Below are 14,058 nucleotides of genomic sequence, written 5' to 3' on the forward strand. Positions count from 1 at the left end.
TCGTTTCAAAGGAAGCACAGTTTTCACGCTCCCCCCGTACTTTTTATATTGGTTGCATTTTACCACTCGGTTGAAATTTTTTTCCGGCTTTTTAGGTTTCGGCTTGTTTTATATCGGCTTAGTAGCCTCTGTTTGCGTCTTTTTTGTCTGCCTGTGTGTGTTATAAGTGGAGAAAGGACGTGATTTTTTTAAATTATTTTTTAAGTTTTAAAAATGTCACCGCCTGGTTAGTTTTGATTCGATGCTGATTTTGCATTCTATTGTTTGGGCATGTTTTTAAAAATCTTTTCATTCATTTTTTAAAATTTATTCATGAGTCTCATATGGACTTCTGGTCTCATCTCCAGTTCTTTTTAGGACTTAGCTGAGTTAAGCTGCAGTAGTCTTTCGAAGCATTTCAAATGTTCTATGCATTTCTCGCCTCAAATAAAAAAAATGACATAATAAGAATTTAGTCCTGCCTTTTCAATCGCAAGTTCGCTTTTCATGGAGCTAGCAAGCGCTTTTTTCAAAGGATACTGAAAACTAGTGTAGGTAAAAAGTAATTGTGGTTGGGCTTTGTGCGTCTTTCACGGCAAGCAGTTGCTCTGAATATTTTTCGTATTTTACTTCCACTTTTAAATGGAACTGTGTTTCGGACCGCATTATTTGTTGGTAGATTGTAATATTTTCTTATAATCCAAGATTTTTTTAAATAGTTTTGTTTGTTCATATATATTGTAAATAATCTGGCAAATAAGGATGGCCTTCTATTTTTTTTATTAAAACCTTGATCTTTTTGTCGTCGTTTTCATCATCCAAACAGTCATTGTAACTGATATGCTTTTGATGTGGCTATTGATCCTAAGCCAGTCGTCTGGATAGTTCAAAAGAGTAATGGGTCTGTTACAACTGGCTAGACATTAGAGACGCTAAGAGGCGCAGGTGTAACAGAGTAACTGTAAGATGAATGAATATATTTTTCAGATCACTTAACTAGCTCTCTGTGGCTGCTGCTGTGGCGTTTACTTGATGGCGGCGTCACCCCCTCGTGCGAAGTGGCTTTGATGTTGTAATTGTGCTTATTGTAGTGTAGTGATATGAGAATCTGTTTGATTGGTGACTACTACTGTTGATGACCATGTTTAAACTGATACTAGTACCGACTAGAGTATCCAAACACTGAGAGCAAGAAGAGAGATAGAGATAAAAGAAGAAAAGCGACTAACTGAAACCGCTGATCTGATCTGACCCACCGCTAATTAATCTCTACCGCTGCTGCTGAGTTGAGTTGAGTTGAGTTGAGTTGTCTACTCAGTCGGAGTGAATTGAAGTGAAGTGAAACCATAAAAGTGGCCTGTTGTTTTCCTTTGGATGAAATAAACTGTACTATGACACATAACTGCTGAGCTTTGAAATCAATCCAACCGTCTGCTGGACTGTCCTCTGTATTAACGTCATCATCACTATGAGTATCCTAGTAACTGGTAAGAACTTTTTCCTTGTTTACCTTAAGTCGGAATACCTTTAGTTCATTTTTTGTATGGTTTCACATATTTCATTAGCAATTAAATAAATGACGGTTTCAACGACTAAAGTGATAATTGTTTTAAAATTGAAAAAGATTTTTAGATGTAAGTTGATTTTTTTGTAGGCCTTACTGATTTCGACCCAGTTTTTGTCGGCGTACTTGCCGCGTAATTAATTCTGTAATTTTTTTGGTAGAATTTTCAAATCTTTTTTCTTCATTTTCATGAGGGTAAATATAGTTTATGGTTTCCTGGTTTTTTTGGGCGCCAAAGTTTTCCCTTTGAAGTAAATCTTTATTGAATTTTTCTGCTAGAAATTTTTTTTGCAAATATTTTTCAGTTTTTTTCGTATGCATGGTTTCTTGTTTTTTTTTGTTCTAAAAGTGATTTAAACTAGTTTTAGTTTTAATGTGCTAGGTATTTTAGATTTAAAGTTTAAGCATTTTTATTTGAAAGCGATTCAAGTTGATTGTTTAACTTGTTTCAATTTGTCAAAAAATGTTTCAAAATAATTGATTCAGATTTTGCAGAGGCTTGCAGAGTTTTTTCAGATTTTGGGCACGTTTTTTTTGTGGCAATTGTTTGTAATTTTTGCATTCATGTTTTTGAATTTTTGATTTTCGTTTTTTTTTTGCATTTTGATCTTATACTATAGCGGATAGGGCATTTATACCCAAATTTTCTTATTGGATATGCAGATTGTTTGTTTGCAAGATGTAATGAACATTTTGTGGGTACATGTAGGAATTATTGTATCTCAATTTTTTGACCGAAATGTTTTCTTATCGTTTTCATCTATTGGCTCTCAAAAAGAAATGGATGGAGTTAAGCCGAATTTTTTCTTTTGTTTTGAAGGTAATTGATTTCTATAACAACTGCAATACAATTGTTTCTGATATTTGAGCCTACGAGTTTTTCAACAAAATTCATTCATGTTTTTCAATTTTTGTTATCTTTTGAGTTTTGGAGCTTTATTGTGTATCGTAAGTGGTGCGAAGCTCAGCTTCGCCTCTGTATTATTTTAACACTAGGAGCTCGTGAGAGTTATTGTTTTAGTACGAGTATTATTTTTTTTCTCACCGAACTCGCAAATAAAAGTGTTCATTAAAAAAGTTCACTTATTTGGTGGCATTTTTGCTATAATCATGATCTGTAGCTTTGGAAGTTTCAGTATCTGTTCTCTGCTTTATTTCAGGCTAGTGTTTGTTATTTTTTAAGCTTCAGTAGCAGAGTGGTAAGTGCGTGAGACTCATAATCTCTAGGTCTAAGATCGAATCCCAGGCGTAATCAAATTGTTTCTAATTCGAGGCTGGTTTCTACTTTTTCTTATTGCACTTTATGAGCTGCTTTTTGCCGTGTTCTCGCTAGTCTTTGCCCCTGTTTAATTGTTTGCTTACTTTCTGGGACCATGAACAACCCCCCTTAATAGACCAAGTGAACAACTTCTTTTTCAAATAAAATAGCAAATTCAAGCAGTAAGTCTTGCATGTACTTTGGCTGCGTACTCACAGAGCCGCATTTCCGGATTTACGTTGTAATATTTAGGATTTGGTCCGTTCGGAGACATGAAAGAGAACCCGAGCTGGGTGGCTGTTCGGCAGCTGAGTGGGGCATCAATCAATGGCTTCAAAATAGACACCCACATGTTCCAGGTGTCCTATGACGAAGTGGACTCCTTTGTAGACTCCATCAGCCACAACGACGACTACGAAGTCAGTTCACTTTTCTCACTCTGCACCTTAACTTTTTTCTTCAAGGGTATTTTCTGTTATACGGCTCAAAATTGATCTTTTTGTTATTTTGAAAATTGCATCTTAATTCTCGAATCTGATTGGATGAAATTATTAACAGCAAAAGAAAATCAAGATTTTTATTAACAACAAAAGCTCGAGGAACGGTTTGGCAATTTTGGACCGTGTAACAGAAAAAACCGTCTTTAATTCCAAATCCAATGTTTGACTGAGCTAAGCTGAAAAAATTGTTCTATCGTTTTCCGAATTGGTCTAGTTTTGCTTTAGTTTAGTTGGACAGAAATTAATCATTTTTTCATCGTTTCGTTGAAGGAAGTCGCCTAAGTTTTTCAATTCTCCTGTATTCTTTTATCTAAATTGCTTTGACAGCATAATTCTATAGATGTATAGTCCGAGGCTTGAAGTGATGAAAAACACTATCTTAGCCATGTATGATTCAATGCTTAGCCGCTTTGCGTTAAGTTCAAACCCATTCAAAGAAGAGACGCTCAACTGCATTTTTGTATTTTCAAATCTAAGATGAAATTTAGATGCTTTGAAGAATATTTTCGCATTTCAAAAATAAGATAAATGATAGTGGCAAATTCACAGTCAAAATTGTTCATCTTGAAGTGTAGAGCAGTCCGTGATACGATCAGTTTGATTCTGTTTCAGTTTTTCCTGCATGTTGGGGTGAGCAGCGAAGCGAGCAATGTAGTGTTAGAGCAGATAGCGTGCTGTGGAGGCTACAAGAAGCCAGATGTGTTCAACAAACTGCCCCAGACAGAGTCGTTCCGCAGTGAGTCGTCCCCCGCCCCGGTGGAGAATCTATCAATGTGTACTGCTTTCGATCTAGAAATGTGCAAAGCCCAGCTGCATGCAATAGGAGTGCCCGCATCCACGTCCAGTGAAGCTGGAAGGTCAGTAGAATTGACCAGGAAATTCTCATTGAACGGATCAACCGTACAATTTCCCCCAAATTGATTTAGGGGAGGGGGGGAAATATGGATTTTTCAGGAAAAAATAACTTTGAGTATACCTTAGATTCATAGAAAAATAGGTTTATTTAGACAAAATTGGTTTAGAATACGTAAGTTTAGGTAAACAGCATTCAAATGCAATCCCACATAAAAATTGCGACAACCAGTTTTATGTGCGCGTTTGTACATATACATAATTATAATTATACATATACATTAAACATAACTAATTTTCAAAAGTAATACCCTGCTAGGGGGGAAATTCTGCGGTTGCTTACTTAGGGGCGGGGGTTGGAGGGAGGGAGGGGGAGATTGTACGGTTGATCCCATTGAATAACACAAGGATCAAATTAAGACGTTTCCCCAAAAAAGACCAAATTACGATCCCTCCACCTAGCGTTCAATTTAAATTTAAGTTGTTAAGCGCTCCGCCTAAAATGCTCTGTTCTGATTGGCGGAAAATTCTAACTCAGAACCAAGTTAACATCATCTCCCCTAAACGTGTTTGGGGGGCGAGAATGTTAACTTGGTCCCAACGCAAATATGAGCTTTTTTTACTGAAGCCGAAAAGAAAATCACTGCTGGAAAGGGGGTGGGGCTATTTGTTTTTGTTAGCAGGGTTAGGGTGGCGTAATAATAATAGTCAAAATATGCAGAATTCAAATCAAATTTAGCTCGTCGGTGTAATCTTTGGCGGCCTGTTCAAGAGGTACTGTTAAATGGGGTGGGGATAAAAACCAGCCGAAGTATAAACTATCTACCTTATATACCAGCCGAAAATACGCAACTGTTACACAGTAGTTATGTAACAATTATGAAACAAACAGTTATGAAAGTCATGCAAGGTTGATTGAAATTTAAATTAAGTAACTTTTGGCTGGCTTATACTTTTTGTAACGTAACTTTAGACTGGCTTTAGATATGCGATTTTGTCTGGCTTATACTTTGGCTGGTTTGTTCACACTCGCGTATGATAGTAAGGTGTTCTGTTAATTACAAATTTCAGAAATAAACAATTTTAATGAAGCATATGAAGTTGTGAAATGACGGATTTGACTTTAGATACCTGTGCGAATATCTTTACTACCGCAGTATGTGTCGCAATGGAGGAAAGGTATTGTTTGTTCACGTGCCCATGAGTGACGTCACTCCAACTGAGGAGACGACGAAGATCCTAAAGGAAATTATCAAAATATGCCTTCAGCAGATATATCCCTACCATGGCTGACTTACTTCATCCGCCGATCCCCTCCTTCCCAAGTGCTATGCTTTGACCAAATGAAACCTAACTGTGCTATGATAAAGTGTCTCTTAAATGTGTACAATTTCTATTTCAAAATAATCCTGAAACAAATGACGGTGCGTAAGTGAAGCTGTCGTGAAAGAAGTTTGTAATTTGTTTTTATACCTTGCTAAAACTCAATCTTTAAAAAACTGTTCTCTCCCAAACTCTGAATCTCAAATATAATCAGTGGAATTTGCTGTTATTAGTTTACCGCTGTAAGTTGGCTGTAATTGGCATAGGATTGGAGCCAACGAGGTTTCGCAAGAATGATTGAAACATCGGGTTGTAATTTGTTAATGTGTTACTCTGAAGAATCATTTTAAAAACCATGCTGTTCATCGATTGTCGGATCATCCTACGACAATTTTAGATAGTCGAGATCTTTTTTATCTCTAACTCCTATCCTCAAGGGCTAATATTTGCTTTTTTCATTCCAGGATGAAAAATTAGTTTATTAGATCACGGGACTTTTATATTTTTCACCAGCCGTAGCTAGTTCAATCGTAAAATTAATAGGGAATTTTTCATAGTATTGTTCGTTTTTCAAGGCAGAACAAGTTATGCATGCACTCGCTTTGAATCCAGACTAAAGAATGAATTATAAACAGCAGCCCTGGAAGAATATTTCAATTTTCTCCAAAAATGGTAGCCTTGAAAAAAAGTTGTTTGGTCAATTTTTTTTGAAATTTTTAAGGGAAAAGGTTTAGTTCCTGGAGTAGAGACGATTTGAGTTATTAGTTTATTGTACAGGTTTTAAAAAAAACAGTCGACTTTTATCTTAAGTCTTTAGCAGAAAGTGTTCCGACCACAGTGTTTAGAAAACTACGGTTTAGAATTTTTTTCAAATTAGTGTAGTTTTTTCTGCCGTAAAAAATTTAGGCATATTAGACACTCATAGTAATATAGGCAAATTGGACAAAATTTTTCTGTAGAAAAATGATTAAAAAACAAAAAAAAATTAAAAAAATTTTTCATAAATTTTGGTGGCAGAAAATTGTTGACTTTTTGAAGTTTTTGGTTGAAGCTAAAAAGCTCAAAAAAGTTTTACTTGCTTAAAATTAAGATCTTAAAGATTCGAGATTTTCAGATCTTAAGTTAGGCAAATTCAGCTGTTGCAAGCCTGCTGTTGCTGTATTCCAGGGGCAGGGAAACAATTAATGGGGCCCTTCCAATCAATTATGGACTGCTTCAATTATTTAATTGGAATTTACCAGTCTATCAATTAATTAATTGCAAAAATTGAACTTTTACCGAAATGTGAAAAGTAAATGGGCATAAATTAATTTCGAACTTGATTAGATAAAAAACTAAGAGCGTTCCAGTTTTTTCATAGTTTCTCTCCTCCATAAGTTTTTGTTGATCTTTAAGAACATTCGGGGCTGCGAGGTTCATTGGCAGTAGAGATTATAGCAGGTTATGAAACAATAGCCCGATGAACTAAAACTAAAAAACCGTTCAGCGAGATAAGATGTCGGCAGAATGAAACGAGAATCACAATATTTTTCTTTTGGACTCTATTTCGTCGCTATCCTGAATCTTGATCAACCCACTCTCAAAAAAAGGGCAGTGGACAATTTCGTCATCTTGACAAATACTTTGCCATTTCTGGATACAAAGAAATAACACCATCAAAATGTGAGAATTTTAAGAGTTTTTATTGCAATGGGCTTTAAAGAACTATAACGCCTCGCAAGTGGAACTTCAACCATAGAAAAAGGGTGCATCCCACAGCACAGCCATTCAATCCATCCTCATAGATTTTCAGAAGAAGCTTCGGTTAGGGTTGATGAAATTGCTGTTGGACGTTCTATAATCTTGTTTGTCCGCTTCCTCCCTAAACAAAAATGCGCGCAATGTTGTAGTTTTCACAACTTTTGGTCAGCAGTTTTTAATGTTTCACAATATAAAAAAATGAGAATAAAAAACCAGAATAAAAAAACAACTCACATTCCTGTGTAATCCATTCCTGATGTTTCTTCTTTGTGGTTAGCCGAATTCGTCCACCCTGTGCCTCTTTTCTGGGTAATTGATATTCCACATTTACATTTCCATTTTCCTGTTTCACTTTTTCACTGTTGTTATCCATAAAAATTGATGTAATCAGAGCCTTATTCATAAACATGATCAATCGGGGCAGTACAACAGTGCCGAAGTACAGCAGTGCCCGCAAAAAAATAAGTTTAACAGCGCGGAAAATGAAAACCTTGTTCAATAGTGCCAAAAATATGGACAAATTGCAACATATTAAGTGCGGCAAACAAAAATTAAATGGCGAACCTTTATAATTTTAGGTGACACTTAAAGATTTTGAGCGAAAAAAACTTGCAATGCAAAAATGACTAGAAAAACTAAAAAAAAATTTAAAATAAATTTAAAATATTTCAAAAATTTTGGCAAAAAATTGTTGAATTTTTGAAGTTTTTGTTGAAGCTAATAACTCTAAAAAGTTTTACTGGCTTAAAATTAAGATCTTAAAGATTTGAGATTTTGAGATCTTAAGTTAGGCAAATTCAGCTGTTGCAAGCCTGCTGTTGCATGCGATAGAGTAGGAATGAGTTGTATCCGCTATCATAAAATAAGGAGTTCAACCGAATTGCTGATCTAGTCATCGACAATATAGGTTGTTCGGTAAACATAGCTAATTGAGCACATGTAAAATCGTCTCTAGTGAGGTGTGATCCATAAAAGTTATGACCAAGAAACATTACTTCTGAGTAGTTATTCGTAATGATAGTCTTATCATAATTTAGTTTCGCACCAAGAGAAGATAGTATATTTTCAATTGCTAGTTTCGTTGCAGGAGGTCCCGGTACAGCCCTGCTGTTGCTGTATTCTAGGGGTAGGGAAACAATTAATGGGGCCCTTCCAATCAATTATGGACTGCTTCAATTATTTAATTGGAATTGGCCAGTCTATCAATTAATTAATTGAACTTTCACCGAAATGTGAAAAGTAAACGGACATAAATAATTTCGAACTTGATTAGATCAAAAAAATAAGAGCGTTCCAGTTTTTTTATAGTTTTTCTACTCCAAAAATTTTTGTTGAGCTTTAAGAACATCCGGGGCTGCGAGGTTCATTGGCAGTAGAGATTGTAGCAGGTTATGAAACAATACCCCGATGAACTAAAACTAAAAAACCGTTCAGCGAGTGTAGATGTCGGCAGAATGAAACGAGAATTACAATATTTTCTTTTGGACTTTTTTTAAACTTTTTGAGCAAACTCATTGCAAAATCTTTGCGCTCGACCACTTTTTTGTCAAAAAAGTGACTAAAATATTTGCCACAATTTTCTCCAAACGTTCTCCGAGCTGGACAGCGATGTTTCGTCGCTATCCTGAATCTTAATCAACCCACTCTCAAAAACAGGGGACTGGTCAGTTTCGTCATCTTGACAAATACTTTGCCATTTCTGGATACAAAGAAATAACACCATCAAAATGTGAGTTTTTATTGCAATGGGCTTTAAAGAACTATAACGCCTCACAAGTGGATCTTCAACCATAGAAAAAGGGTGCATGCCACAGCACACCCATTCAATCCTGATGTTTCTTCTTCGTGGTTAGCCGAATTCGTGCACCCTGTGCCTCTTTTCTGGGTAATTGATATTCCACATTTACATTTCCATTTTCCTGTTTCATTGTTGTTATCCATAAAAATTGATGTAATCAGAGCCTTAATCATAGACATGATCAATCGGGCAGTACAACAGTGCCGAAGTACAGCAGTGCCGGCAAAAAAAATTAGTTCAACAGTGCCGAAAATGAAAACTTTGTTCAATAGTGTCAAAAATATGATCAAATTGCAACATATTAAGTGCGGCAAGCAAAAATTAAATGGCGAACCTTTATAATCTTAGGTGACACTTAAAGATTTTGAGTGAGAAAACTTGCAATTTTTAAAATGACTAGAAAAACTAAGAAAAAAATGTTAAAAAATGTTTTCAAAATTTTCGGCAGAAAATTGTAAAATTTTTAAGTTGTTGGCTGAAGCTAAAAAAACTCTTAACTAGCTTTACTTGCTTAAAATTAAGATCTCAAAGACTTAAGATTTTAAGATCTTAAGTTAGGCAAATTTAGCTGTTGCAAGCCTGCTGTTGCTGTATTCCAGGGGTAGGGAAACAATTAATGGGGCCCTTCCAATCAATTATGGACTGCTTCAATTAATTAATTGGAATTGGCCAGTCTATCAATTAATTAATTGCAAATAATTGAATCTTTACCGAAATGTGAACAGTAAAATGGCATAAATTAATTTCGAACTTGATTGGAACTTATTTTCGAACTCGAGCTTCGGGTAGGGTTGATGAAATTACTGTTGGAAATTCTATAATCTTGTTTGTCCGCTTCCTCCCTAAACAAAATTGCGCGCAATGTTGTAGTTTTCTCAATTTTTGGTCAGCAGTTTTTAATGTTTCACATTATAAAAAAATTGAGAATAAAAAACCACAATAAAAAAATTAACTCACCTTCCTGTGTAATCCATTCATGATGTTTCTTCTTTGTGGTTAGCCGAATTCGTCCACTCTGTGCCTCTTTTCTGGGTAATTGATATTCCACATTTACATTTCTATTTTCCTGTTTCACTTTTTCACTGTTGTTATCCATAAAAATTGATGTAATCAGAGCCTTATTCATAAACATGATCAATCGGGGCAGTACAACAGTGCCGAAGTGCAGCAGTGCCGGCAAAAAAAATTAGTTCAACAGTGCCGAAAATGAAAACTTTGTTCAATAGTGCCAAAAATATGATCAAATTGCAACATATTAAGTGCGGCAAGCAAAAATTAAATGGCGAACCTTTATAATCTTAGGTGACACTTAAAGATTTTGAGTGAGAAAACTTGCAATTTTTAAAATGACTAGAAAAACTAAAAAAAAATGTTAAAAAATTGTTTTCAAAATTTTCGGCAGAAAATTGTAAAATTTTTAAGTTGTTGGCTGAAGCTAAAAAACTCTTAACTAGCTTTACTTGCTTAAAATTAAGATCTCAAAGACTTAAGATTTTAAGATCTTAAGTTAGGCAAATTTAGCTGTTGCAAGCCTGCTGTTGCTGTATTCCAGGGGTAGGGAAACAATTAATGGGGCCCTTCCAATCAATTATGGACTGCTTCAATTAATTAATTGGAATTGGCCAGTCTATCAATTAATTAATTGCAAATAATTGAATCTTTACCGAAATGTGAACAGTAAAATGGCATAAATTAATTTCGAACTTGATTGGAACTTATTTTCGAACTCGAGCTTCGGGTAGGGTTGATGAAATTACTGTTGGAAATTCTATAATCTTGTTTGTCCGCTTCCTCCCTAAACAAAATTGCGCGCAATGTTGTAGTTTTCTCAATTTTTGGTCAGCAGTTTTTAATGTTTCACATTATAAAAAAATTGAGAATAAAAAACATAAAAAAATTAACTCACCTTCCTGTGTAATCCATTCGTGATGTTTCTTCTTTGTGGTTAGCCGAATTCGTCCACTCTGTGCCTCTTTTCTGGGTAATTGATATTCCACATTTACATCTATTTTCCTGTTTCACTTTTTCACTGTTGTTATCCATAAAAATTGATGTAATCAGAGCCTTATTCATAAACATGATCAATCGGGGCAGTACAACAGTGCCGAAGTACAGCAGTGCCGGCAAAAAAAAATTAATTCAACAGTGCCGAAAATGAAAACTTTGTTCAATAGTGCCAAAAATATGATCAAATTGCAACATATTAAGTGCGGCAAGCAAAAATTAAATGGCGAACCTTTATAATCTTAGGTGACACTTAAAGATTTTGAGTGAGAAAACTTGCAGTTTAAAAATGACTAGAAAAACTAAGAAAAAAAGTGTTAAAATTTTTCTTCAAAATTTTCGGCAGAAAATTGTAAAATTTTTGAAGTTTTTGGTTGAAGCTAAAAAACTCGAATAACTAGCTTTACTTGCTTAAAATTAAGATCTCAAAGACTTAAGATTTTAAGAACTTAAGTTAGGCAAATTTAGCTGTTGCAAGCCTGCTGTTGCTGTATTCCAGGGGTAGGGAAACAATTAATGGGGCCCTTCCAATCAATTATGGACTGCTTCAATTAATTAATTGGAATTGGCCAGTCTATCAATTAATTAATTGCAAATAAGTGAATTTTTACCGAAATGCGAACAGTAAAAAGGCATAAATTAAGTTCAAACTTGATTGGAACTTAATTTCGAACTCGAACTTCGGGTAGGGTTGATGAAATTACTGTTGGAAATTCTATAATCTTGTTTGTCCGCTTCCTCCCTAAACAAAAGTGCGCGCAATGTTGTAGTTTTCTCAATTTTTGGTCAGCAGTTTAATGTTTCACATTATAAAAAAATTGAGAATAAAAAACCACAGAATAAAAAAATTAACTCACCTTCCTGTGTAATCCATTCCTGATGTTTCTTCTTTGTGGTTAGCCGAATTCGTCCACTCTGTGCCTCTTTTCTGGGTAATTGATATTCCACATTTACATTTCCATTTTCCTGTTTCACTTTTTCACTGTTGTTATCCATAAAAGTTGATGTAATCAGAGCCTTATTCATAAACATGATCAATCGGGGCAGTACAACAGTGCCGAAGTACAACAGTGCCGGCAAAAAAAAATTAGTTTAACAGCGCGGAAAATGAAAACTTTGTTCAATAGTGCCACAAATATGAACAAATTGCAACATATTAAGTGCGGCAAGCAAAAATTAAATGGCGAACCTTTATAATCTTAGGTGACACTTAAAGATTTTGAGTGAGAAAACTTGCAATTTTTAAAATGACTAGAAAAACTAAGAAAAAAATGTTAAAAAATGTTTTCAAAATTTTCGGCAGAAAATTGTAAAATTTTTAAGTTGTTGGCTGAAGCTAAAAAAACTCTTAACTAGCTTTACTTGCTTAAAATTAAGATCTCAAAGACTTAAGATTTTAAGATCTTAAGTTAGGCAAATTTAGCTGTTGCAAGCCTGCTGTTGCTGTATTCCAGGGGTAGGGAAACAATTAATGGGGCCCTTCCAATCAATTATGGACTGCTTCAATTAATTAATTGGAATTGGCCAGTCTATCAATTATTTAATTGCAATTAATTGAATTTTGCCGAAATGTGAAAAGTAAACGAACAAAAATTAATTTCGAACTTGATTACATAAAAAAACTAAGAGCGTTCCAGTTTTTGCATAGTTTCTCTACTCCAAAAATTTTTGTTGATCTTAAAGAACATCCGGGGCTGCGAGGTTCATTGGCATTAGAGATTGTAGCAGGTTATGAAACAATACCCCGACGAACTAAAATTTAAAAAACAGTTCAGAGAGATTAGATGTCGGCAGAATGAAACGAGAATCACTATATTTTTCTTTTGGACTTTTTTATTTTTTGAGCAAACTCATTGCAAAATCTTTGCGCTCGACCACTTTGTCGAAAAAATGACTAAAATGTTTGCCACAATTTTCTCCAAACTTTCTCCGTGCTGGACAGCGATGTTTCGTCGCTATCCTGAATCTTGATCAACCCACTCTCAAAAACAGGGCAGTGGCGAATTTCGTCATCTTGACAAATACTTTGCCATTTCTGGATAAAAAGAAATAACACCGTCAAAATGTGAGACTTTTTTTAAGTCTTTTTTGCAATGGGCTTTAAAGAACTGTAACTATAATCTTCAACCATAGAAAAAGGGTGCATGCCACAGCACACCCATTCAATCCATCCATATCGATTTTCAGAAGAAGCTTCGGTTAGGGTTGATGAAATAGCTGTTGGAAATTCTAATCTTGTTTGGCCGCTTCCTCCTTAAACAAAAATGCGCTCAATGTTTTTTTCACAATTTTTGGTCAGCAGTTTTTAATGTTTCACAACATAAAAAAATTGAGAATTAAAAACCACAGAATAATAAAACAACTCACTTTCCTGTGTGTTCTAATCCTAATGTTTCTTTTTTGTGTTTAGCCGAATTCTTTCACCCTGTGCCTCTTTTCTGGGTAATTGATATTCCGGATTTACATTTCCGTTTTCCTGTTTCATCGTTGTTATCCATAAAAATTCATGTTATCACAGCCTTATTCACAGACATGATCAATCAGGGCAGTACAACAGTGCCGGCAAAAAAAAATTAGTTCAACAGTGCCGAAAATGAAAACTTTGTTCAAAAGTGCCAAATTCTGAATAAATTGCAATATATTAAGTGCAGCAATCAAAAATTAAACGGCGAACCTTTATTTTCTTAGGTGACACTTGAAGATTTTGAGCGAGAAAACTTGCAATTCAGACGTTTTGGCCCCAAAATAATTGTTCAATTTGCAGTTGCAGACGTTTTGGCGCCAAAAAAGGAGTGATTTTTTTTGATAATTAGCGTCAGTAATTTCCCGCTCGTCAGAAAAAGCGTTAAAATTATTCTGAAATTTTCTCTGCCTTTTTCGGCACTATTGTACTTCGGCACTGTTGAACGCACCCGATCAATCTTGTTCTCTGAAAGAATAATGGCGGTAAATACTTGTCACTGGAAAGCTAAACACAAATATAGAAGTGGAAAAATAAAAACTGTAAAATATAGTAGACAATCAAATAATGTCAAATTAT

The 14,058-nt window shown here is 34.9% G+C and overlaps 2 protein-coding genes across 2 annotated transcripts in view; one reads left to right on the forward strand and one right to left on the reverse strand.

Moving 5' to 3' along the window:
• The window catches only part of LOC134842792 (ATP-dependent 6-phosphofructokinase, muscle type-like), a 480,347-nt gene that overhangs the window by 275,926 nt on the left and 190,363 nt on the right, over positions 1-14,058 (reverse strand). The window lies entirely within an intron of this gene.
• Positions 971-7,200, forward strand: LOC134841372 (pyroglutamyl-peptidase 1-like). Its single transcript, XM_063857314.1, has 4 exons — positions 971-1,466; positions 3,054-3,220; positions 3,914-4,158; positions 5,281-7,200. The coding sequence occupies exons 1-4, from the start codon at positions 1,448-1,450 to the stop codon at positions 5,444-5,446; spliced, it is 597 nt and encodes a 198-aa protein (XP_063713384.1). The 5' UTR covers positions 971-1,447; the 3' UTR covers positions 5,447-7,200.

Source organism: Symsagittifera roscoffensis, chromosome 3 (assembly GCF_963678635.1).
Source record: "Symsagittifera roscoffensis chromosome 3, txSymRosc1.1, whole genome shotgun sequence".
Classification (NCBI taxonomy): Eukaryota; Metazoa; Xenacoelomorpha; order Acoela; family Convolutidae; genus Symsagittifera; species Symsagittifera roscoffensis.